Genomic DNA, 26,925 nt, shown 5'->3' on the forward strand with positions numbered 1-26,925 from the left:
CAGGGCCTGGCGCCATACGATTGGCCGTTAACATTTGTGCAATAATTAACAGTTGGCATCTTGTCATATTTCTTCGAGGGGAATAATGTTCTATTATCCGAGACGTTTCTCCTTATTATACTCATTTCCGATCAATTAGTGTTGGGCTGCGCCATATTGATTAGTAGTAATGACAGTGAGTGAGTGAGTTAAAATTTAACATCACGTAGGAAGGATTTCAGTCATATTGTGATAAGAAGTTATACATTAATAATACATATCTTTAGACTTCAAAAGAGGCGACTTAACGGAGCTGAAGGTCGGGTTCGCCGACTCAGTTGATTGCGTGGCATTGTACCGTAACATGTAGGACGTGGCTCACATTATCAAACCTTAGTTTGTATGGCGCAGTCTCCGTTATTTACAGGAAGGTGCTATAAAGCTGGAGTCCTGTCTTATACAACAAACAAATCATCTCTACTTTAGCCTAAATTCACTCATCATCCATGATGTTGACAGTGTTTCGCGAATTTGATTCCATACAATTCTCGGTGGGCATGCTGTAAGGCTTATTGAAATACGGACAGACAAACAAACTTTAGACCCTAGGCTAGTAACACAAACAAGAGAGGAAGATAATTATATGTACATGCTGAATAAACTACTGATGCACAAAACAATTTATGTCACAGTTATGGACGTTTTGCTCTTAATCTTAAGAAAATTGATCAAACATTTTATAATATGGATATTGTCGGTTGACATAAGTTTTTAAAAGCAATAGATTCGCAGGAAAGCCTAACCGTGATCACCAGGTCTCTGCATACTTGAGCCGTAGGGCGAGTGTCCAAAATAGTTTACATGTAACCCGAATTTACTGTTAGATTTAAAACCAATTATAAAGAAATAAAATTAAAATACAAAATTTTCCCTTCCTACCTAGACAGTTTTGAGTCTGTGAATTATGCTGAGATCCATTTAGGTACTGACTGAGTAACGATATATGAGGACCCATTTCAGCATTGACAGTTCACTGTTCAATTCTTTAATGGGACATAGGACACGTACGTTTCCCTTGTAAGTAGTTATACGAATGAAGGAACAACACTTTCCTGGGGCAATACAGAGTCATTTTCACATACTTTAGACGAGGTGGGTAATGACTGAGTAACGACTAAGGACGTACTTCAGCATTGCCGGTTCACACTAGAGTTATGAATACAAGATTCTTCAACGGCACAAAGGAGATGGATGTCCCAGAGCATTTTAAAACAGTTATGTTTCCCTTAAGTAACTTTAGGAATGATGGAAGAGAGAATAATGTTATTTATAGTGTCACATGTTATATACGCTTGATACTAAAACACGTACACAAACAATAAAACATAACATCCGACCAGGAAATGGCCTACGAGAAACTAGACATAAAAGCATATGTATAACGTCATGATCTGGATAAGGTGAATTAAGACATGTACTAACACAATGTTTAAAGCTAAGATTGGGTTATGAACACGCACGCACGCACGAACGCACGAACGCACGCACGCAGACGCACACACACGCCAAATTACTTATACAGTCACGCACGCAAACACAAACACGTAGACACACACATGCACACTTAGAAACGCGCGCGCGCACACACACACATCCACACACACATCCCCTCACACACACACACATCCCCTCACACACACACACATCCCCATCCCCTCACACACCCACACATCCCCTCACACACACACACATCCCCATCCCCTCACACACCCACACCCACACACATCCCCATTCCCTAACACACACACACACACACATCCCCCCCACACACACACATCCCCTCACACACACACACACACACACACACACACACACACACACACATCCCCACACACACACAAACACACCATACGTACATTATCCCCACCCCCATCACCCCCACAAACACACCATACGTACATTATCAACACACACACACACACACACACACACACACAAACACACCATACGTACATTATCCACACACACACACACATCCCCAACCACACACACACCCACACAAACACACCATACGTACATTATCCACACACACACACACACACACACACAGAAGTGCAAGTGCATTTATCCTCAGCGACACTCAACATAACCATTACAAGTATAATATTAATCACAAGCAGATATACTTAGTCTACTATTCGCAAGCATAATAACATACGTGCAGAAGAGCGCACACAGAATTAAATCAGTGTCAAGTGCCTTTGGAACAGTTGATCAATGAACTTACAAAGAGTATAATGTTCACATATGAGTAATGTGATAAATTTCTCGTTTGAAGATAAGTTTAAGAAATCTGGCATACATTCACACATAGCGTAATTACATCATTACGTAAATCATCATACATGTTACAATCAATTGAAAAGTGGATCTCAGTCTCGACTGAGTTAAAACAAAAAGGGCAAGTTAAAAAGTGCCAAATATTTTCTGGTGTTTCTATGGATATAATTTGATAAGACATACATGTAGGGCTCAGGCGCTAGATCCTTCTTGAGCAATCTATAGGTCCTCGGCTTATTACCATTAGGGTTATTAGCATTATTCTGCAGCTCTGAAAACCAAGCGGTTTCATCAACTTGAAATAATTTTTGCTTAATGTCAGTTTTGCTTAACTGACCACGTGTCATCGAACGGACATCAATCAAGTCGACGACGTTTAAGTTTCTAGCTATCTTATAAACTTCCTTTTCCCATGAGCGCTCTCATTTACTTGACCAAGCATGAATTATACGGGACATTCTTGTAGTTTGCATACTGTCAAGGTGGAAGAATAAACGAAATACTTCTATGCGTTGCGTTGCATGATTTCCAACCCCTGTCTCCCCTGGCATTAACATTTTACGTATTACGTCTAAGGCCAAGAAAAAAAATCCTGCTTTGTGTGGCAGATTTTTTAACTTTTTATGTTCAAACAACCCCCCTGATGGAGGCACCATATTGCATAGTAGGCTGAACCAAGGATTCATACAATTTAGTATAGTCTGCTAAGTAAAACCACCAGCATCAATATATTTTGTACATAAAACACCAAGAGCTCGACTTGCTGACTTAGCCAGTTCATTAATTGTGAACTTTCTCTATATTTTCGTTGAGCCAAAAACCAAGATATTTATAATTCTTACTGTACTCCAATACAGTTTCACTAATTGAAAAGTTGGTGGTGGAGCAATCTGTGTTGTTAGGCCCAAAATGAACAATCTTAGTTTTTGTGGGATTAACTGCAAGTCTCCACTTTTCACACCATTCATTGACCACATTTAACATATTTTGCAGTTTATCCTGCGAGGGCGCAAATGATAAAAAAATAATCAGTATATAACATAATACCAATATTTAAATCATTTACGTCAACAGCACAATTCATGTTATTTATATTGGCCGCCAGGTCGTTAATATAAATAGAGAAACATAACGGAGAGACAAGGCATCCTTGCTTTAGTCCCCGTGGGGCAAGCTTAAACCAGAGTGAAAGCAAACCATTTACTCCCACAGCGCACTTCACATTGCTGTATAAACTTTTAACAGCTTCAAGCATTTTCCGTTTATGCCATTTTTAAATATTTTAAATCATAGAAATCTCTGTTTACATTATCGAACGCCTTTTTCATGTCAATAAAACAGCAAAATGTTGACAATTTTGATTGTTTTCTATTTTTGATTATTGTACAAAAGCTGTAGAGGTGACCCAGACAGCTCCATATTTCTCCTCCGCTAAAATCTTATTTCTTTCGCACCACCCGCTCAATCTCGCATTTAAAATGTCACAATGAATTTTACAGGGTACAGAAATAAGAGAGATACCCCTGTATGACAGAGGATTGTGAACATCAGTGTCAGATCTAGCAATAGTATTAATGATACTCTGTTGCCATGCATCAGGTACTACATCATTATTAAAACAATGAGTCATCATTTTAAACAATATGCCATAAGAATTGTACACCCAAAGGGCAACTTACCTGTACGGTCGTTAGCTACACCTAATCTATCAATACTTTTCCAGAAATCTCTTGTGTCAGTATTATCAAACGAGATCTGTCAGTTTCTTCTGCTTTTCTAGCTGATAGGAACGTTTATATTTCTATGTAGTATATCAAAGTCTTTTCTCTGCCTGATATATAACTGATCACTGGCTCGTTTCACGCCTGGTGATCTACATGCTAACCATTCCCTTTCTCGGGCGCATACTGGTGTCCACTGACGCTGTAACTCGCGGTTCCAATATGGTTTACGTGTTATAACATTATGATTATTAACTGGTTTAGGTATTGCGCTTTTATTAAGCTCGTGATGAATAAGAGATGGAAATCTGTCGTAAGCTTCATAAAGACGATTGTGTGCATTCAAACTGGATTCAATGCGCTTGATACAGTCATGTAAATGTACCACATCGTCCTGAGATATCAAGACATCGTAATGGAAATCTGGTCCACGAGCGGGTCACTCAGGACGATCTGGGGAAATACCAACAGTGTACCGATCAAAAACATTGATAGCAAATTTGAATTCGAGCACGGAATGATCGGGGATTTTATCAGGCACAGGAATATTAAGCGTAGAGATAATACTTGACATAGATCTAACTTTAAATTTTGTATAGCGACAAATGTGCTCGTGCGTTACTACAACATAGTCAACGACCGATCGCCCTGTAGTACAGACATACGTAAAGTCGTTTCTGTCACCAACCCTCCCGCTAAACATGCAGAATTTGACAAAGAAAGTCGATAAACATAGGCCCATAGCTATTTTTATTGCATTCAATGACTATGTCCACTCCCTCGATGTGATCCATTTGAATTCCACATCTAGTACTGAACACACACACACACACACACACACACACACACACACACACACACACAAAACATAGCAAAAACAAAAAAACACGGTGTGTGTAGCGTACGTACATTACCCGCACGAACTGAAATTTGAAATTAACGTGCAGATATTTACAGCTTCATAAATGTCACAAACGAAACGTTTGGGAAAGGATAAGTGACATATTTGGCCCACTGAAAACGTGAAATTTGTAAGTTGCCGAAAACTATGTTCAAATAGCTGACAATGAACTTTTTCATGGACCGACAGACATTTGTGGGCCGCTTCGAACAGTCTTGGTTCAACCGAATCTCTTCAATCAAGTGCGGATACAAGTTTTATAGATGCGGTAACCATAACACTGTGACTGCTCCCGATAAACACTTTTGATATTGACTAGACGTTACACAGAGCTACGAGCTGTCCCATAGTGTTGCACGTGCGAGACTGACAACTCAAGTATTGATTTGGCTCGATATTTGACTTATTTCCTCAATATAGTTGACACCACGGCCGTTATTTATCGATATTTAGCTAGACAACATCCGTCCTACTGTCTGGAAACCGCAGTGAAGAGATCTTCGGGACTAGGTACTCGGGTGTTTCTCGCCCCTTGGCTTTTACAATCACAAGCAAACCTGATCGTGTTTTATCCTATACAGTGACACTCTGTCGACGGTCTTAGTACAGATTCCAAGGTGTGTTGCCAATTTCATGGATGTCGTCCTCGCCACTTGAATATAAATCACGAAATATCGCGATTATTAATTAACGTAGATAGCTGCAAGTGTGCCAATACTTAAAAAGGGAAAACAAGCCATTCCGCCGAAAAGGAATAAAACTTGCAGTAAGGACAAAATTGCAAAGTGCGCTTTTCAAGAAATATCCAGTTTGCACCATCGTCAAGTTTTGATCACGTGGTTATTAATTAACGAAGGTACATGTAGCTGCATGTCTTCTAATACTTGCACTGCCAATTCTCTTACCCAGATTGTAACCACGTGATCAAAACTCAATGATGATGTCACTCATTGTTTATTGAGTGACATTTAGGAAGCTGTAAATGTTCTGTTGTCTGCTGTGCCAATATGACAAATCTGTTCCAGTATATACTTGGGCTCTATACATGACATAGCTCAAAGTTCAATCATTATGATGGTCATAAAACCTTCGCTGGGTCTGACCTTGGATTAGAAGGGCCGTGTGTCGAGTCCCATCATGTTATGGCCGCTAGCTTGGCTCTGATGTAAGGCTGATAATATTCATGTCAAATGTGGGGGAAATATGCTTCAGAGCATAACTGTGTGATCCGGACCCGACGTTTGTTGAGTGGGGAGTACGTACGCGACCCCAGAAAATCAGGGTTAGAACAGGTTTTTTCAGACTTAAGTTCTTTTATGAATACCGCCCCAGGTCTTCAGCAATTCATGCTTGCCGTAACAGACAACTGTACGCTTGTCGTAAAAGGATCGGGTGGTCAAGGCTCGCTGACTTGACTGATGCATGTAATCGTACCCAAATTTGGTAGATCGCTGTTCATATCAATCACTGTATTGTCTGGACCAGACTCGATAATATACAAGTGTTCATTAAAGATTTCCCCTAAAACACTTAGGGTTATCATATTTGGTTGAAATTTCACGTGTAATGATACCTGTATCTATGGGTTATGTCTGAATTTGCAGCATCGAACTATTAATCTTACCACTTTTACAGGTGTTATGATGGAGTAGGGTGTGACAATGGAGCCAGTAGAATACCGAGCAGTGATTAGGTTTTTATATTTGAAAGGTCGCACACCAAAAGAAACTTTCGATGAAATGAAAGCAACTTATGGGGAAGATGCCCCATCATATGACGTTATTAAACACTGGCATCGCCAGTTCAAGTGTGGTCGGACATCTGTGGAAACAGCTGCCATTCCTGGTCGCCCCCATTCAGCCATTGATGATGACACTATCCATCAAGTGGAGACCGCCAGTTTGGCAGACCGATGTATAACTGTTCGCCAGTTAGCACAAGATGTCAAAATCAGTGTAGGGTCTGTGGAAAAAATCATCCATGACAATTTGAACATGCATAAGGTGTCTGCACGATGGATTCCCAGGTTGCTCACACCTTTCCAAAAGCAGGAACGAGTCAGTTGCTCAAAGGATCTTTTGGACATGTGCCAAAAAAAACAAGCTAACTTTTTTGACAGACTCATCACACAGGATGAAACATGGGTCCATCACTATGATCCTGAGACTAAAGTTCAGTCGATGCAATGGAAGCATGTGGAGTCACCACCCCCAAAGAAGGCACGTGTCCAACCGTCTGCAGGCACGGTCATGCTCACTGTGTTTTGGGACCAGCACGGAGTAGTGATGATGGATTTCTTGGCAAAGGGTACCACAATTACAGGAGCTTATTATGCTCCACTGCTGCGAAAATTGCGGGACGCTAACAAGCTTAAGAGGCGTGGCATGCTGACCAAGGGTGTCCGTCTCCTGCAAGACAATGCTCCAGTACACAACTCTCATGTTGCCCAGACAGAAGCGCGGTCCTGTGGCTATGAAATCCTTTCACATCCTCCTTACTCTCCTGACCTTGCACCATCTGACTTCCACCTCTTTCCAACCATGTAGTCATTTTTGAAGGGAAAACGTTTCACAGATGATGAAACACTGATTTCTGAAGTCAAGTCCTGTTTGAGACGCATTATGAGGGCTTTTACAAGCGAGGTCTCCATGGTTGCATAAAACGATGGGAGAAGTGTGTAACTCTTGGTGGTTCCTATGTGGAGAAAGACCTATGCCAAGTTTCATTCCACTAGGTCCATCGGAAGTGGGTCAGGGGAAATCTTTAATGAACACCCCTCGTACATAACACCATCATTATAGCTGGAATATTACTGAGTGCTGGGTTAAACCACAAACAAACAAACCTCAGTTTGGCAGCATTAGCTGACTGTTTAAGTGTAATTAACTGTTACGATTTTTAATTTTTACTGCTTATACTTGGCAATTTATCAAAGCGTATTAATAGGTGCAAAACACCCAAAGCTTAGCATCACCGGAGAGCTTTACCCCATTGGTGAAAGCCAACAGTATAGGAACAGTGCTGACAAATCACTATCACAATTGGGTTGAATTTTGGATATGATCCTGGTACTATCAAGGCAATAACTCTGCAGGAATAAACAAATGGGCAACCTATTACGCTCTGTAATACAATAAGGCTTCCGATTAGTGTTTAATGTACAAAAAGTGGGCCCAATTCATACCTTGGGTTTATTTGGGGTTCAAACGATCAAAGAATCCTTGCACAACTAAGGGATGCAACTCTGCATGTTAATCTGCAGTGCCTGAAATCAGTGTTAACCCAGGCGCCTTGTAGGTAATGATTACAGATCGGAGTTTTAATTAACAATGACATGTCATGATGTGCATACTGCTTAGCATGTATGCTACACAAACCATAAACAATTTTATGTTTCCTTTTATTACAGATGAACAAGAATGTATCCTAACCGTATAAAAATATTTTATTCATGTAAGAGTATCACACAATTCTCAGCACAGCCACATCAGAAAACATTTTTATATAGATATCAAACACATACCATCCTTGATTATTCATGGTACTCTATCTCCAACCTATTTTAGACATATCACGAACCCATTCAACAACATAGCTTCATTTTGGGTCTGGACTGAATGACTTGAGGCTACAAATAGTTGTCCAATCAAAGTACCATTCTTTCATGATTTGAAAGAAGCAACCATATCTTTGTACACAACTCGCCATGATGCATTCTGGCCCATATACAACTGGGAATGCTTGATAGGAAAACATTTTCGTCCATCTAAACATATATGTAACAGTCTACTGGGTTGAATAAATCTACTACAAGGTCGCAATTTTGAAATTAGATCTACGATAAGCCCTAGTTACTTCATGAGTCTTTTTGATTGGTTAGTAATTTTTAGGCTCATGAGCATGAAAAATCCTGTGCAAAGTTAGTGATGAGCGGTGGAGCTGGTGACATCACTTCCAAACTGAAGCAATGGTGGTGAATGGGTCCTGGTGATTTACCCAGAGAATGGAGATATAGTCCACTAGAAAATAGAGGATGACCATATTCAAACATGTTGAGCACAAAGTATTATCTTTTTTACCACAACTTATCGAGAGCAAATGGAATGCTTGAACTATACTGCCAGCAAGAAAGGCTAACGAGTATTTGAAGGGAGGTTTCATATGAAGCCCAAATGTAACATTGAATACACCAGATGCTAATATTTCACAACATACTTTGTTTAAACAAAACATTCAGATGGAAGAGCAATAAACATTCTCCTTAAGTATTGCATGTGTGTTCCATTACTTTTTTCCATCAGTATATTACCAATTCTCACAAAGCTGGATATTTTTCTATTAGATTTGTTAAAAATTTCAATATGCAATCTCTAAATACTCAGAAATACAACATCTTTTTCAAACAAACTGCAAAAAGAACACAATCATAAACTGACTTGTAGAAAAGTTTGAAATTATTCTTATTTGTTTTGTCTTTTCTATCTTTCATTGATTTGAAAAGAAAAAGTTAATATTACAAAAACATCACAAAAAATAACTTAACTTTTCAATTGATCACATGTATTTCTATAGTCTTAAAGGCCTTTTAAGGAAAACAAATGATTCTTTGTACAAAACATTAAACATCACGCAGTTGAAACATAATTCACACTTATATATCTCCTACATATTATTTCGGCTGATCCAATGTTACTGTGTTGTAAAATAACTGTAAACAATATGACAAAAACCAGTATGTATATGATTGACATTACTTGTGAATAATACATCTATTTTCTATTGAGCTAAATGCGGATACATTTCCAAACCTGTGCTCACATTCAACACTCATAAAACAAATCAGACCATATTGTTGCTATGGTGATCTGACTTTGGGTCTAAATACACTTTGAACTGTATTTCAGTTACTCTTCGGAGTGTCAGTAGGAAAGCCGTGAGTGATACAGGTCTAAGATGTTTTGGTGATCTAAGATGGCCACTTTTGGAAAACCTACAAGCACAGTTACGGTGCTGCTAAAAGTTGGAACATGATCAGGTAAAATCTGGATTTGAACCCATGACTGTAGGGTTCTGATGGGCCCAAGGGAGGCAACTCTGCAAGTCAATTACTGAGCCTTGGATGACTTGGCTAACTATCTGAATGACGACTACTCTGTATAATGGTGGGATATCAAGACTTTAAAACATGAAATTTTGCAGAATTAATTATATATCCAACAACCTCATACATACATATATTGCATAATTCTTTAGCTGACAAACGAACACAGACCAATCAAATCTCATATACAATCCAAGTTGAGTGAGTGAGAGTGAGTGAGAGAGACAAAGTGTTAGCGGGAGCGAGGGTTAGAGTGAATGAGAGGGAGTAAGTGAGGGTTAGAGTGAGTGAGAGGGAGTGAGTGAGGGTTAGAGTGAGTGAGAGGGAGTGAGTGAGAGGGAGTGAGAGTTAGAGTGAGTGAGGGTTAGAGTGAGAGAGAGAGTGAGTGAGGGTAAGAGGGAGTGAGTGAGAGGGAGTGAGAGTTAGAGTGAGTGAGGGTTAGAGTGAGTGAGGGTTAGAGAGAGTGAGAGGGAGTGAGTGAGGGTTAGAGTGAGTGAGAGGGAGAGAGTGAGAGGGAGTGAGTGAGAGAGTGAGTGAGGGTTAGAGTGAGTGAGGGTTAGAGGGAGTGAGTGAGAGTTAGAGTGAGTGAGGGTTAGAGTGAGTGAGGGTTAGAGTGAGTGAGAGGGAGTGAGTGAGGGTTAGAGTGAGTGAGAGGGAGAGAGTGAGTGAGAGTGAGTGAGGGTTAGAGTGAGTGAGGGTTAGAGTGAGAGAGAGGGAGTGAGTGAGAGGGAGTGAGGGTTAATGTGAGTGAGAGGAGTGAGTGAGGGTTAGAGTGAGTGAGTGAGAGGGAGTGAGTGAGGGTTAGAGTGAGTGAGGGTCAGAGAGTGAGTGAGTGCACCAGCAAATGAGAGAATGTAAGAAAATCAGTGAGAGCTAGAGAGAATGAGTTGGTGAATAAGTGAGCGAGTGAGTATGATTTTTATGCTGCTTTTAGCAACATTCCAGCAATATCACGGCGGGTGGACACCAGAAATGAGTTGAAGGAGCTAGTTGATAGTAACAGAATGAGAGGGAGTGTTAGTGAGAGAAAGAGAGTTAGCATACATATAAACATTCTGAGTAAAATATAATACATTATATAAAAAACAAACAATATGTATTTGATATGCATTAGTATATAATAACACTCTCAGTGTTAATGCATTGTGCTTAATTCACTACATTTTCTACCACCATTTAACAAAATACAGAAACACTGTTTCTCCTGATCAGAAACACCCTTTCATTTACATCCCTTACAAAGAATTTCTTTTCCCCATCCCTCTCACATATATCCTGCAAATGTCCTCTTCTTACAGTTTCATTCAAGTTAGATCTCTTACTCCGATAAACATAGGAGGTCGTGTCAGGGGAACTTTCTAATCAGCCAATCAGTGTCAAGGCTTCTAAATGTTTGGTGGGGGTGAGCAAAACCTTTAGACCAGCATGTCTAATTTCTGTATTTTGAAAAGAACGTTAAAATGATCAGATCTGAATATACATAAATAGTGGAAATATTGGATATTTTACACAACCTGTTGTTTTTGAACGCCATGGTATCTACCCCCAAATGTGCCACCAAAGGAGTATTTGTGTTCTGGGTGGGTTTTGTTTGTCAACATCAACATTACCAAATCGAAGTGGTGAAGAATTGAAGCCAAATTGTTTTATAAAGCCGAAATCTAATTGGCTCATGAACCCACACATCGTTTGTTTAGATTGGGAGGTCAGTTTGTTCAGGGTTCATCTGAAGTGACCTCCTATGCAGGGGTCATCAGATCTTCATGCAGGTATTGTATTGGAGTAAAAGATCTGATTGTAATAAGGTTGGCATTTCTTAATGATTATTTAAATAAGTTGAATCAAATCTTAATTAGTAATTGTCAAAGTTTCTTTTGTATACATTCAAAGACCATGTGACCTTGACACATTTATTATGTCCTAAGCTGTGGCATAGATTTGACAAAACTTTCAAAACTTTATATACAAGTTTAAATTAGTTCAAATGTAATTTATATTTACAAGAATTGTCATCAATAAAAGAGCTACAAGCATTTCCAAAGAAGACCCTTGACAACAGATATGACCATCATCATTTGTATAGGTCACTGATAGCAGGCCAAGGTGAGATTTATCCCAGGTTTAAAGCAACTTATGACCTGCCTTGATACTGATGGAACACAACACATGAATGTGAGGTATGTATTATTGGATGTTTAGACACCCACTATCAACAGAAGACATGCTCTGTCAGCACAGTGTATGAATTCATGTAGGTCTTGTGTGATACTTTTCGGTAAGTTGCTCAAACCAAACACTGGAGGCTTGAGCAGTATTTTCCACAGAGAGAATAAACTCCAGTCAAATTCTGTTCATCTGGACAGAACTATAACAAAACAAACAACTTTATGTACAACAACTTCTGGTTCATAAAACTGTTTCAATACAGAGTATTATTTCTTAGTATATCTACATATATTCTCCAGAAGGCAGTTTCCGACCAAAAGGTCTTGAGCCTTTTTAGTTTTACTGTAAACATCTTTTGACCTGGATCAGACCTTAAACTGAACTGTTGGCACATGACAGACTTGGAGCCAGTATAATGTCTGGATATACATGTATAAACTGCTGAAATCTCAGTGGGCAAGCACTGTAATAGGTGATGTGAGGTGAAATGGGGTTTAACATCGCGTCCAAGATTATTGCACTTATACAGCAATGTGCATGCAAGTGTGTGTGTGTGTGGCTGCTTGTACTAGTCCGGACTGATGCCAATTTATAGTGCTAGCCCACTGAGATACCATGCCACAGTTTAACATGAATACCCCACTGAGACACAGTATACTGACTCCTAGCCGATGAGTCCTTGTTTTAGCCCCTTAATACTGAGCGCCAGACAAGGTAACAACAAGTACCATCTTTTAACATCTTTACGGGGATCAAACCCCGGACCTTCCGCTCTCTGGGCGGATGCTCTACCACTAGACCACGGAGTGAGTGAGTGAGTTGGGTTTAACGCTGCTTTTAACAGTATTCCAGTTATATCGTGGCGTGTCAGCTTAATGTGGGAGGAAAGCCCGAAGTGATGCAGGTCTTCGATGTTTACCACTTCGGTGAAACCCACGAGCACGGGTATGGTGATGACAAACCTAGAAACATAATCGGGGCGAACCAGGATTCGAACCCACAATCAAAGGTTTCTGGCGTGCCAAAGGGACGCAACTCTGCACAGCGACTTGCGGCGCCTTAGACAACTGGGCCACCCGTGCCCCCCTAGACCACGGAGGCGGTCAGCATGCACATCACTATATTGTATAATAATCATGAATACACCATTCATGCCCATTTCATCTCACTCTGTAGATGGTACCAGTTTCTTATTTCCATAAGCTTTCACACAGACAGAAAACATTATAATTGCTCCTTAAATTCAATGTTTTAATCTTGTATGACCTATGCCATGGCATCTTGACATGGACCTAAAATCCCGAACAATTGACTTTATTTGACCTTGACCTTGACCTACAATGCTCTGGTCAAATAAGGTCAAATAGAATGGATCAGCATTTTATCTTAAAACAAGCAATAGGTTTGAGCAGGTGCTGATTCCCAGACTAACACATACGTGGATAGTCATAATGCTACGATCCCATTGTGCACCAGTGTACATGCAAGGCCCAGTTTAAGCTGCGACTGCATTGTTGGCCTCTTCTGTTGTGAGGCAGTGCTTGTGGAATGGTAGAAGATGGCCCCGTGAGCGTCTGGAATAAGATGCATAAAGCCCAAAGCCTAGACATATGAAAGCAAATGAAACAATCACCAAGAAACCAAACACGGGCGGTTGTGGAAGAGCAACTACAAGAATGAACTTGAGCACATCCATGAGCTTGTTGAGCGAGTTCTGAACGCCGTTCACTTTCCCGCGTTCATGTTCCTTCACCCGTTCCAAGAACAGCTGTGTAATAGTGAGATCTGCCACCCACAACCCTGAAACAAAGAGTTGAAGCTGATATCTTCATGAGACTATTGAGCCAGAAAGACTGAATAAAATACACAGAAGTCTAATGAAAGTCAGACTTTGTGAGGTGAGGTGAGGTGAGGTGAGGTGAGGTGAGGTGAGGTGAAATGGGGTTTAACCCTTTCGCCCCGACTGCCCGATTTATCGGGCAGCATAAACCGTGTCCCAGTACCCGGCTGCCCGAAAAATCGGGCGAGAACTGTCCAAGCCCCACACACGGCTGCCCGATAAATCGGGCGGCGCGAGCGTGTTTACAAAATCGCTCTTTCTACTTCCTTTCTCGTGTGTAATCTCGTTCTAAATATGGAAACGAGATCTACACGTGATTGACACGTCATTCTATGGAATTTCCCCGTCTTTTTAGCGCGAAAATCGCGGATGTCACCTGTTTTCGCGACAGGTATTTTTCTCGCTTGAATCGTAAATCAAGCGTAATGGCGGCCAACTACGATTCGGATAGCAATCAGATGATTAACAACGACTCTATGGGGAATAATAATGTGTTTGAATTGAATAATTTAAGCGAAGGGGAGAGGGAATTTCGCGAATATTTTGGTGAAGATTTTGACGGTTTCGACGAGGTGTCCCCCCCCCGGCAACTTTCTAGAATGGGAGTGGCAGAGGGACCACAACAGTGGAGACATGAGGGATTTTGAAGAGGCGACCGGACTCAAGAATATATATATTGACACGTACGGTGAGTGAAGAGTCATGCTATTGATTTTTTCCAACTGTTTTACAATGATTCTGTGTTTGAACAGATTATCAGTGCGACGAATGAGAATGCAGCCTACACGTGAACGAGCAATCACAACAACAAAGGTGAGTGGCATGACGTATTTGTTTCTTTTTTTTTAAATTTATTTTTCTGATCGCAATCCGAATTGTAGTTTGCCGGTTTGTCCTTTGTCCTTATATTTCGCTCAATTTGAATAAAATTTATTTCTATAATCATGTTTGTTCTCTTGTTTTTTACATCTTAATTTAAATTTTAGTAACTGTATAAATTATTTATTTATTAATTGATTTAATAAAGTACTGATTTAATTTATTATGCAGTTGTAAATAGCAGTGTATTGTAAATGTTATCACAACTTTTATATTTGCAGAACTTGAATTTACGATCTTTCTGTCCTTTTACAATCTTTCCCTCTTCAGATCAATCTGTGATATCTTCCCTGTGATGTCATTCTTATAGTAGCTGTGGTTCAATGTTCATGTAATGTGATAAATTACTTTTTAAAAACTTAAATACTTAATTTTTGTTTCAAATCCTGAAAAAGAACAAAATAAATCAAATATTTGTTTTTACCTGTGTTAACGAGTTTACCTGCGTTAACAAGTTTACCTGTGTTAACGAGTTTACCTAAGAGGCTGTAGGTGTATCATAAGTAATATGTGACATCAGTATAGAAAACAAAGTCAGTACCAAGAGTTGTAAACTTGTTTATTTGTTTACAGATGTGCATGAAGAGAATTTACCTGTAACACCTGTGATTACCTGTGCCGTCCAAGATGACAAGACCACTGTGTTATGTTTACCTTGTATCTGTGATTTAGTTTTGTGATTTTAATACAATTTGAGCCAAAATTCAGTGTCTGTTTTCCTTTTTTCAGTGTTTTCAAGTTTTATTTCACTTGTAAACACCTGTAATTAGATAATGACAAAGGTTAGAGACAATAACAACAAAGAATATTAAAGTATACTTAATCCTCTTTACAATGGTATATGATCAATGTATATTAACAGCAAGTTTCTGGTAGAAAAAGTGCATCAAAAATGATGGTGTGTTTTTCCAATAATACTGCCAGGGAGGCCAGTGTACAGGCCTTGTCAGTGTCAGGGACTGCAGGGTTTCAAGGGACATAACTCTGGGGCAGCCAGTGATGAAAGAGTTAACAGCGTGTTCAAGATTGTTGCTAAGTGCATGCATGTGTGAGTGTGGCTGCTTGTACTAGTCCGGACTAATGCTAATTTTACAGTGCTAGCCCACTGAGGTACCATGCTGCTGTTTAAAATGAATACCCCACTCAGAAAACAATATACAGACTTCGAGCCGACCAGTCCTTTTTTAGCCCCACAATGCTGAGCACCAGGCAATATAAACAAGAGCTATCTTTTAACGCCTTTTGGTCTGACGTGGCCAGGGCGATCACTCTACCACTAATCCATGGAGGTGGTCGAAAGTCAGACCTTGAGTCATACTGGGAGGTGTTTATTAAGTCAGGATTGAAAGGATTTACTTGGTAAAACATTGTTCACGGAATGTTCACGATTATTTCCACAAAGCATAATGTCATTAAAGAGTGAATTAGGTAGAACATTGCAAAGATGCCTACAACTTGGGTTAAACGATCAATGGAGCAGGACAATGTGACGAATCTGGGATTTCAACCAACTAACAATGGATCATGATATGACTAGGGAATGCAACTCCGTACAGAGAATCTGGGCCAACGAGACCAGCCATGTCTCCACAACTGTCACTAACTCCCAAACCTTATCTACATTGACCATGTTTACGGCAGTTGTAGCGAGGAGATCTGTTTGTGAGTGAGTGAATGTTGTGTCACGTCAGTCTGCAAAAGTTACACAAGGATCGGTGTCTCCCATTGTCATATTGCTGGAATATTGCTAAACGTGGCATAAAACCATGTAAACTCCCTTACAACACAATTATGATATCCATTGTGATCTCTCATTCCTTATTCATTGTCTCTTATGAACACCTCTGCTACTGGGGACCTTTTCCATCCTGGAATACCCACAGGGGAGTTTGTCTTAATGCTTTCAATGCTACTGTCTAACCCATTCGACAAGAGTGTATCACGAGCCGTTTTGCTACTGTCGAACCCATTCGACAGGCGAATAGCATAGGGACACCCAAAAGACTTGCACTAACTATTTTCCAAGTAGGCATTAAAATTATGTATGGTACACATAAATGCTCAACATGCAAAATATCAAAACTTTTTGTCGTTTATTTACCTAAAAAAGAAAACATCGTGAGTTAAGAAAGTATCGGCCAAATTAAGATATAGGAGATATGATTATTAAAATCAATTTGCACAAATGTAATGATTTAAAAAGGTTCCTGGCATGAAATGCAAACCACCTTCAATAACGTAATTTGAACCATTACTTTTCATGTAGACTTACAATACTATTTTCTATTCTAATACAAGGTGTTGCTGAAAATGTGTGAGCAAAGGATTTGTGGTAATTTTGAGCCATCATAAACAGGAAATTATTAAACTTACCAAACCGAGCAGTGATGATGCCAGCCATCAGTAAGGCAATGGAGATATAGGACTCCGAACCAGTCGGCCCCTCACAGCCTGGAACAGCGGGTGTCGTGTTGTTGACAACCATGGCCACAGCAGCCACCCCAGGATTCTTCACTCCTGCCACAGTGGCTGTGGTGTACGAGGAGTTGAAAGAGACAACAAGTGGAGACGCTGTGGTGTACGAGGAGTTGAGAGACACTGCTGTAGGGCAGGTGGTCTCATTGCTGGGGGAATGATCCTCGAAGAAGTAATTAGGGTTGAAGGGGCTCCCTGGCAGCCACACTGACAGGACGCACATCATCAGGCAAGTGATCTGCGCGGAGAGGGCAAACAGTCCGGTCCTCTCCAGTCCGACACATCGCCGGAGTGCCGGGTAGGCCAGTGTGCCTATAATGCCTATTAGAGCTGCACCTCCCATGAAGCCTCCTAGGATGGACTCGGATATTCCTTGAGAGTAGGCATAGCCTACAATAAAAAGTGAGTGAATGAATGCACAGTCAGCAATGTCAGCAAATTCAAACTACCGTATTCGACGTAATAAGCGCCCCGCTCTAATAAGTGCCCTCAGCGATATTTGCTTATATATTGGCTAGTGAACAATCACAATCAGCACCCTTTCCGATTGATTAATGTACACAAGACTTATTTATTCGTGTATAATATGCACTCGTGTGTTATATGCACCCTTAATTATGGGCAATTGAATTCTGGAAAATATATCTGTCGTAAGGTAAACATTTCAGGCTGTCAGCATAAACCACAAAATTTACGATCTTTCAACTTTTTTTCGCCAAAATAATATTCTACTAAGAGCCCCCTATTTCTAATTTTGAGAGCGCCCTGGAGCTTATTACATCGAATATAGTATATCCCGACAACATTTGAATGTTATGCCAAGGCTTGTCTGCTTACTGTAGGAAGAAAGCAAGCCCCAAGTGATGCAAGACTTTCTATTCACCGCTTCAGTGAAGCCTAAAAACATGGGTTCGGTGCTGGCAAACTAAGAATCAGAATGAGGAAGAACAAGGGATCAAAATCCATGGTAATAGGATTCTGGTACACCTATGGGAAGCAGATCTGCACAGGGGAGATTGGGGCCTCAGACAACTGGGCCACCCCGGGCCCCATAAATGGCCCAGACTATCCAGTGGTTGACAGCATTGGCAACAACCCACACAGTCAGGGCACCATGACACACAATCACCCAGGTCACAGATTGTGACAAGTCGATCATCAGTTGAAGCTGACAACAAGCATGAGTACTGGCATGAGCAGATCCAGACTGGGGTTCCTGGGGTGCAGCCCCCCTGTGTTGAAGTATAATACTTGTATAATCTTTCATTAACGTGTAAAAAGCATAACTGAATCATTTGTTGATATTTTCAACAAAAATAACAAGAATTTCCTGAATACATTATTTGCATTCATCTAGCATTGTTTTCATTTTAAGTGCATTCCTGCTTTTTTCAAGATCTGTTCAGCCCCACTTTTCAAAATGTCTGTATCCACATTGTACTATTCTAGCCTGGAATCCCCACAAGTGTCGGAAGGGATGATTAGCCTTTTCTTATTTCTTTGTTTCCAGATTTTTATGCGGAGATTCCTGCAAGCTGGTTGGAAAGATTGTTGTCTGTTTTTTCGATGAAAGTTCTCAAAACATGTTGCCAGATGTACAGTGTTAGTGAAGCATGTCTCATTAATTAAACTTGTTCGTGGTTAACACATAAATCAATTGGTAAATGTTAGAAATAAAAAACTTCATTTCCGGTTTTCATTTCTTCACTTTTTATTTTCTTAGGGATGATAGAATCATCAAATCAAAACTCTTGCCTGAACTGACCTCAATAATTCATAAATATGTGAGAAAAACAAAGATAAGTTTTTTTCATTACCACTACAAACCAGAAGACTCCACGTGGCTCTGACTTCCTGTCACATGTAAGTTGGCTGAGTGAGTCAGTGAGTCAGTTGGGTTTAACGCCGCATTTAACGGTGACCTAGTTATATCACGGCATGCCAGCTTAATGTGGGAGGAAAGCCCGAAGTGATGCAGGTCTCACACGTTTACCACTTTGGTGAAAGCCACGAGCACAGGTATGGTGCTGACAAACCCAGAAACATAATTGGGGCAAACTGGGATTCAAACCCTCAATCATACGGGATTGGGTGGTCAGACTCACTGACTTGGTTGATGCATGTCATTGTATCCCAAATGAATGGATCGATGCTCATGATGTCCGTCACTGGATTGTCTGATCCAGACTCGATTAATAACAGACCTCCATCACATGGAATATTGCTGTGTGTGGCATTAATCAACAAACAAACATATCAGGTAAGACTGACCCACCTGTGGTGATATTATCGAAGCCTAGCACAGTCATGTAGAGGCAGGCCAATCCAAGTCCAGCATTGGCCACATCATACGTCAGGTATGTCCGCCAACCTTTGTAGAGAATTACAAAACTTGAAAACATTTTCTTTAGAATACTCCCACAGCAGGACAAATGTTCCTCTTTATCTTCCTCAGGAACATCTTCCGTTACTTTTGAACTTTCAGCAGTTTCAATATTTTCCGACGATATTGTTTGTTGGTCCTCATTAGCTGCATCTGGTATTTCCAAATTAGAGTTGTCTCCCCTACTCTGTGTTTGACCATCAATGTCATCTATAGGCAGATCAGGGTTTGCCTCATTCGCAACAGGAATTTCTTCTTCTGGGGATTCTGCTTTTGCTCCTGGAAAGGAAACAAACACAAAATTGAGTTACTTCTATTTTTCACAAACACCTGTATACTACCGTGCAGACTCACATGAAATTATATTTTTATCTGATGAAGTATGGTTTTCGAGAATGGATGTTAATAAATTTACATAGCAAGTCCAGAGGGATGTAAGAAAATTATGGCTGTATTAGCAACAAACACTACGTATTTAGCCCGCAAAGGGTGCTAAATTACAATGTTTATTCCTAATACAGCATATTCACCATTCCCAAAGTCAAACACAAAAGCATGATAACCTCTATATTCCCATGGATTCAAATTCTGACAAAATCTAAAGCATCTGCATTTACATTAAGCATGTTTCCTAAATATTATCTAACTTACTGTCATTTTTCGTCCAGTATTTCTTCTTGCTTAGAGATGGCACTGTGTTGTAGACCTTCCATATAAGGTAGTACTCCAGGAACACTGTCACCACGTTCCAGCCACCGATGAACACAGCGCCAATCCTCATCTCCGTGAAATACATTATCTGACCGGTTGCAATTGGAGCCAAAATCTTTGTTGCAAGGTCAATTCTTCTCAATGTAGATGTCATCCCTGGGAATGAAGAAAAGAATATGTATTAGTACACAATTTTGGACATAACCTATCATAGTGAAAGAATAAGGATCAAAAGATCACGGGTATTAGTACTATCATGCCCATTGTATATATTAGGGGATTCTAAGGGGATGACCATTTGATACTCTGGTGGGGGTTGGGGGACGGGGGACGGGATGGGGTTTGGAGGGTTGCCTTGAATTGGCATCGCCAATGGAGGTGTCCTCAAACAAAGTAAAGATCTCATTTTAATGAGATTGTTGCCCCCACAGACTAAGGATCATAACTGTGTCAAATCATGAATTCAAACTCAAGAGCAGCAGATCCTGATACAGCTAAGGGACGTAATTCACCACATTGAACACCAATACCAGTGAAGACAGGCATTTTCCTTTGAGTATATACTAGTCTGACCACTTACTTGCCAGCATGTCTTTGTCCTTGCCACAGATTTCAACAACCCAGTCCTTCTCCACGGCGATGACGCGCGCCAGACTGAACACATTGGCTAAGATGGCCAGGATGATGATGACCGCTGATGCCAGTCTCTGCAGCCACCCGTCCCACATGGACTCGATGTCCTCTTGGTAGGTGAGGTTGACGTACACAACCCCCGCACACAGAGCCACACACAGATTCTGCAGCACCAGGGACAGCTGCGCAGCTGCAACAGACAGACGGAGTGAGCGAGCGATTGATTTAATGCAGCTTTAAACAGTACTTCAGCTAAATGTGCAGGATGCAGACATTTACCACAGGCATGATGCAAATCTGTAATTCTTGAATTAGAAGTCAGTCCCCCTCTGTGGCCAAAGTCTGTTTGTTTGTTTGTTTAATGCCACTCACAGTAATATTCCAGCTAAATGATGGCGGCCTGAAAATAATCAAGTGTGGGCCAGACAGTCCAGTGATTTATATTGTTAACAATGATCCATGCCATCGGGGAACGATGACACATGATCAACCAAGTCTCCAAGCTTGACTACCTGAACCACTCGGTCGCCTCTGACAACAAGCATAGTTCTAACTTATGAATCACCATGAGGACCAGAGTTGCAGTGTCAGCTTGGGACTGGTGCTTTAGATTAAATATGTATGAGTGAGTATAGTTTAAGCTGCTTTTGGCAATATTCCAGCAATATCACGGCAGTGAACACCAGAAATGGGCTTCACACACTGTACCAATATGGGGAATCACACCCGGGCCTAGGGCGTGATAAGCCAACATTTTAACCACCATGCTACCCTACCGACATGTTAGAAGTAAATCTAAAAGAAATCATGGGCTGATAGTTCCTCAGTACCCCATGCATGTCTCAAAGAGCTGACTATCCCATGAATACATGTTGTTTAATGTTGAAAAAAAAAGAATTGGTTCTCAGACAATAGCTTTTGAAAATATTGTGCGAGCGGCTGCTTTTTTGTTGTTGTTGTGTACAAACTAGTAAGAATCCAAATCCATATATCACTGTATATAAGGCAAGTTTTTCATAACTAGAACTGGGAGGCTTTCAAGGGGGGTGATGGGGGGCATCTTATACACAGTGAGTGAGTGAGTGAGTGAGTGAGTGAGTGAGTGAATGAGTGAGTGAGTATGGTTTTACGCCGCTTTTAGCAATATTCCAGCAATATCACGGCAGGGGACACCAGAAATGGGCTTCACACATTTTACCCATGTCGGGATTCGAACCCGGGTCTTCGGCGTGACGAGCGAATGCTTTAACCACTAGGCTACCTGACCGCCCCTCTTATACACAGGTTTGAAGAGGGGTTTTTTTCCCCAACACAAACACTTCACTGTGTAACACCAGAAATACCATGTCAGCAAATCTGTGCTGAAGTACGCAAATTAATCATGTAAGTACACTATCTGCTTGTAAAAAGAGTTCAAAATATTTTTGGATTTATAGTTGCAATCTACCAATTTCATTCAACATTCCATTCAATATTGTTTCAATTCATTTCGGCAAAATCATATGTGAAGTGATCAGAAGATCACACAACTCACCCCTATTAACAGTCAGATTACTGCTATTGACGCCTTGAAACAAACTTTAGTGAATAGAGAATGGATTCATATATCATAAATGCCATACACTGAATTGCTGAAAATCATATTTATTGTAGTTTGACCATTATATGTCAACATAAAGTTTTTGCAATCGCGGCCAAAGAGCAGTGATTGGTCAAATTCTTCCATATGAAAACATATCCGTCAAAAGCGATCAATTGAACCAAAGTGCTTCGCTTATGGTTATTAATATATTTCCCATATATATAGTAAAGCTGCAACTAAGATGATATTGGAATAAATTATTCCTGATAAAATAATAGTTTCAGATACAATTCTTCCGATCATTGTATAAAAATTCTTTAAAGTTATATATCATTAGGTAATTTTGGACCGAACCACCGGTAGATTCTGAGAAACGTCATCTTCCCGAGGCAAGAGAGTTAACTGACTTTAAAAGTCCAGTTTCCACCCTTGCCGAACTAGGCTGGAACTCCTGGGCTCGATCGTAGCGCCACCAATGGCTGTTACGAGTTATGTCCCTTCTATGCCTCTCCTATTGACTAATCAGATTCAACCTCTCGTATCACTTGCATCTGCTTCAAACAAAACGGTGGCGCCCAGTCAAGACGTTCTGATCGATAATCAAGTTCTACATTGTGATAAAACGAGTCTTACATCGCGAAGTGCATCAAATCACGTGAGCACCTTGATTGAAAACAGGAAAAGATTTAGAAAATATCCGTTGACCACGAGTTAGCGGTGCACATGCTTTGCAAATCCTGCAGTCGACCAAAATCTGCATGCCACTTTACGAACCGGATTTCGATTTGGGTGCGCGATTTTGATTGGACTATGCATAGACTCGTTAGTCCAGCCAAAATGTAACTCCATAATACCAGCCTAGTTCGGCAAGGGTGGAAACTGGACTTTTATAGTCAGTTAACTCACTTGCCTCGGGAAGATGGAGAAACGTGTGTACAGCTGATTGCCACTTCCAGCTTAGATTACGAGACAAGACTCACGGTAATTTCTGCATATAAAACAATGCCAATCAGAACAGAACGGTAAATCATCATGTCTAGTGATGTTTTATCGCAAATTTCAAATTTGTATTGGCCAAATTTAATTGTTATAATCTGTTCGTTTTTATGAATTCGCTCAAGGGATACTATGTAATTTTTTACTGCAAATACGTTTTTATTGTGCAAATGTAGGGACTATGTATGCACTTGTGATGGGCTTCATTCCAATTCGCCTTTTTTTATTTTACAAGAAAAAATACACATGTAATTGTAAATCTAACCTCTGCGTATGAAACATTGTCCTGCATACGGTACATAAATACCATTGAATTTGTAAATCATTATGTCTGGTGATGTTTTATCGCAAATTTAATGTTTTCAATGACCAAATTTGCAAACAGCAAAACAAGCACACAAATTCCTATTGCTGCCATGACCATAACCATGATAACATACGAGATGCACAGTAAAGCAGTGTGCATGAAAAGGGAGGTAACTGCACGTTATATTGGATCACATTGTTTTTAAGTGTTGTAGCATTTCACTTTTGGGGTCGTGTGTTTGAAACGCGGAATATTTAAGGAGATTTTTTTTTTTTATATATAAATGGAAATAAAAAACAAAACGTGGGCAAATTTTGTGATGATGCGGCGGTGCACGAGAACCACAAATATTATTTTTTAGCCTAATGGTGCAGGATGTGAAGTGAAGTCCATGTAGCAACATGGTGTCTCCTCAGGAAAGTGACTTTTGTATGAAATATGTCTCTGGTCACCCAGCAGTGACAGTGTACCTGGTAGGATAAAAAATTAACATGAATGTTAACCTTCTAGTGCCTCACATGCAGTTTGGGTATGGCACTCCCTGTTGCCTACCTAGTGTGAACCTCACCTTGGAGTCGTGGTGTGTTGTCTACCTAATGTGAACCTCACCTTTGAGTCGTGGTGTGTTGTCTACCTAATGTGAACCTCACCTTTGAGTCGTGGTGTGTTCTCTACCTAATGTGAACCTCACCTTTGAGTCGTGGTGTGTTGCCTACCTAGTGTGAACCTCACCTTTGAGTCATGGTCTGTTGCCTACCTTGTGTGAACCTCACCTTTGAGTCATGGTCTGTTGCCTATGTTGTGTGAACCTCACCTTTGAGTCGTGGTGTGTTGCCTACCTTGTGTGAACCTCACCTTTGAGTCATGGTCTGTTGCCTACGTTGTTTGAACCTCACCTTTGAGTCATGGTGTGTTGTCTACCTAATGTGAACCTCACCTTTGAGTCATGGTGTGTTGTCTACCTAGCGTGAACCTCACCTTTGAGTCGTGGTGTGTTGTCTACCCAGTGTGAACCTCACCTTTGAGTCGTGGTGTGTTGTCTACCTAGTGTGAACCTCACCTTTGAGTCGTGGTGTGTTGTCCACCCAGTCTCCGATCAGGGCTCCCAGAAGGAGAATTGAGAGTCCTGAAGCAAGCCCATAGGATGCGGTCAGCTGAAGGGAAGCTGGTGAAATCTTGATAAGGAACAGGCCAACACCAAAGGCCCACATACGATCTCCCTGAAACAATGCCAGCATAAGATCTCCCTGAAACAATGCCAGCATAAGATCTCCCTGAAACAATGCCAGCATAAGATCTCCCTGAAACAATGCCAGCATAAGATCTCCTCAAACAATGCCAGCATAAGATCTCCTGAAACAATTCCCACATAAGACCTCCATGAAACAATGCCAGCATAAGATCTCCAGAAACAATGCTGCATATGACCTCCCTGAAACAATGCCCACATACAAACTCCCTGAAACAATTCCCACATAAGATCTCCCTGAAACACTGCCCACATAAGACCTCCATGAAACAATGCCAGCATAAGATCTCCTGAAACAATGCTGCATACGACCTCCCTGAAACAATGCCCACATACAACCTCCCTGAAACAATGCCCACATAAGACCTCCCTGTAACAATGCCAGCATAAGATCTCCTGAAACAATGCTGCATATGACCTCCCTGAAACAATGCCCACATACAACCTCCCTGAAACAATGCCCACATACAATCTCCCTGAAACAATTCCCACATAAGACCTCCATGAAACAATGCTGCATACAATCTCCCTGAAACAAAGCCCACATACAACCTCCCTGAAATAATGCCCTCATAAGACCTCCATGAAACAATGCCAGCATAAGATCTCCTGAAACAATGCTGCATACAATCTCCCTGAAACAATGCCCACATACAACCTCCCTGAAAGAATGCCCACATACAACTTCCCTGAAACAATGCCAGCATAAGATCTCCCTGAAACAATGCCCACATACAACCTCCCTGAAACAATGCCAGCATAAGATCTCCCTGAAACAATTCCCACAAACAATCTCCCTGAAACAATGCCCACATACAATCTCCCTGAAACAATGCCCACATACAACCTCCCTGAAGCAATGCTGCATACGACCTCCCTGAAACAATGCCAAATACAATCTCCCTGAAACAATGCCCACATACAACCTCCCTGAAACAATGCCCACATACAATCTCCCTGAAACAATGCCCACATACAATCTCCCTGAAACAATGCCCACATACAATCTCCCTGAAACAATGCCAGCATAAGATCTCCCTGAAACAATGCCCACATACGATCTCCCTGAAACAATGCCCACATACAATCTCCCTGAAACAATGCCCACATACAATCTCCCTGAAACAATGCCCACATACAACCTCCATGAAACAATGCCCACATAAGACCTCCATGAAACAATGCCAGCATAAGATCTCCCTGACACAATGCCAGCATAAGATCTCCTGAAACAATGCCCACATACAACCTCCCTGAAACAATGCCAGCATAAGATCTCCCTGAAACAATTCCCACATACAATCTCCCTGAAACAATGCCCACATACCATCTCCCTGAAACAATGCCCACATACAATCTCCCTGAAACAATGCCAGCATACAACCTCCCTGAAACAATGCCCACATACAACCCCCCTGAAACAATGCCAGCATAAGGTCTCCCTGAAGCAATGCCAGCATAAGATCTCCCTGAAACAATGCCAGTATACATTCTCTCTGAGTAAACTCCCACATAAGACTTCCCTGAAACAATGCATGCATAAGATCTCCCTGACACAATGTACGAGATGGGGTTTGTGACTTCTCAACAGCATGTATTTAAATTTAACAGTTTACAAATATTTCATATTTCATACTCATATGTCTTTTGTGGTATTGTGTG

At 40.8% G+C, this 26,925-nt stretch overlaps 1 protein-coding gene across 1 annotated transcript in view; it reads right to left on the reverse strand.

Moving 5' to 3' along the window:
• Positions 1 to 10,439: 10,439 nt before the first annotated feature.
• LOC139465051 (ferroportin-like) overlaps positions 10,440 to 26,925 on the reverse strand; it is a 34,648-nt gene continuing 18,162 nt past the window's right edge. The window contains exons 3-8 of the mRNA XM_071246745.1: positions 25,075 to 25,234; positions 21,077 to 21,319; positions 20,437 to 20,652; positions 19,678 to 20,064; positions 17,301 to 17,792; positions 10,440 to 14,008 (exon numbers count right to left, since the gene is read on the reverse strand). Of these exons, the coding sequence (XP_071102846.1) occupies positions 13,704 to 14,008; positions 17,301 to 17,792; positions 19,678 to 20,064; positions 20,437 to 20,652; positions 21,077 to 21,319; positions 25,075 to 25,234 (1,803 nt within the window). The 3' untranslated portion in view covers positions 10,440 to 13,703. The remainder of the gene's footprint in view (positions 14,009 to 17,300; positions 17,793 to 19,677; positions 20,065 to 20,436; positions 20,653 to 21,076; positions 21,320 to 25,074; positions 25,235 to 26,925) is intronic.

Source organism: Haliotis cracherodii, unplaced genomic scaffold (genome assembly GCF_022045235.1).
Source record: "Haliotis cracherodii isolate W230 unplaced genomic scaffold, xgHalCrac1.p SCAF_17, whole genome shotgun sequence".
NCBI lineage: Eukaryota > Metazoa > Mollusca > Gastropoda > Lepetellida > Haliotidae > Haliotis > Haliotis cracherodii.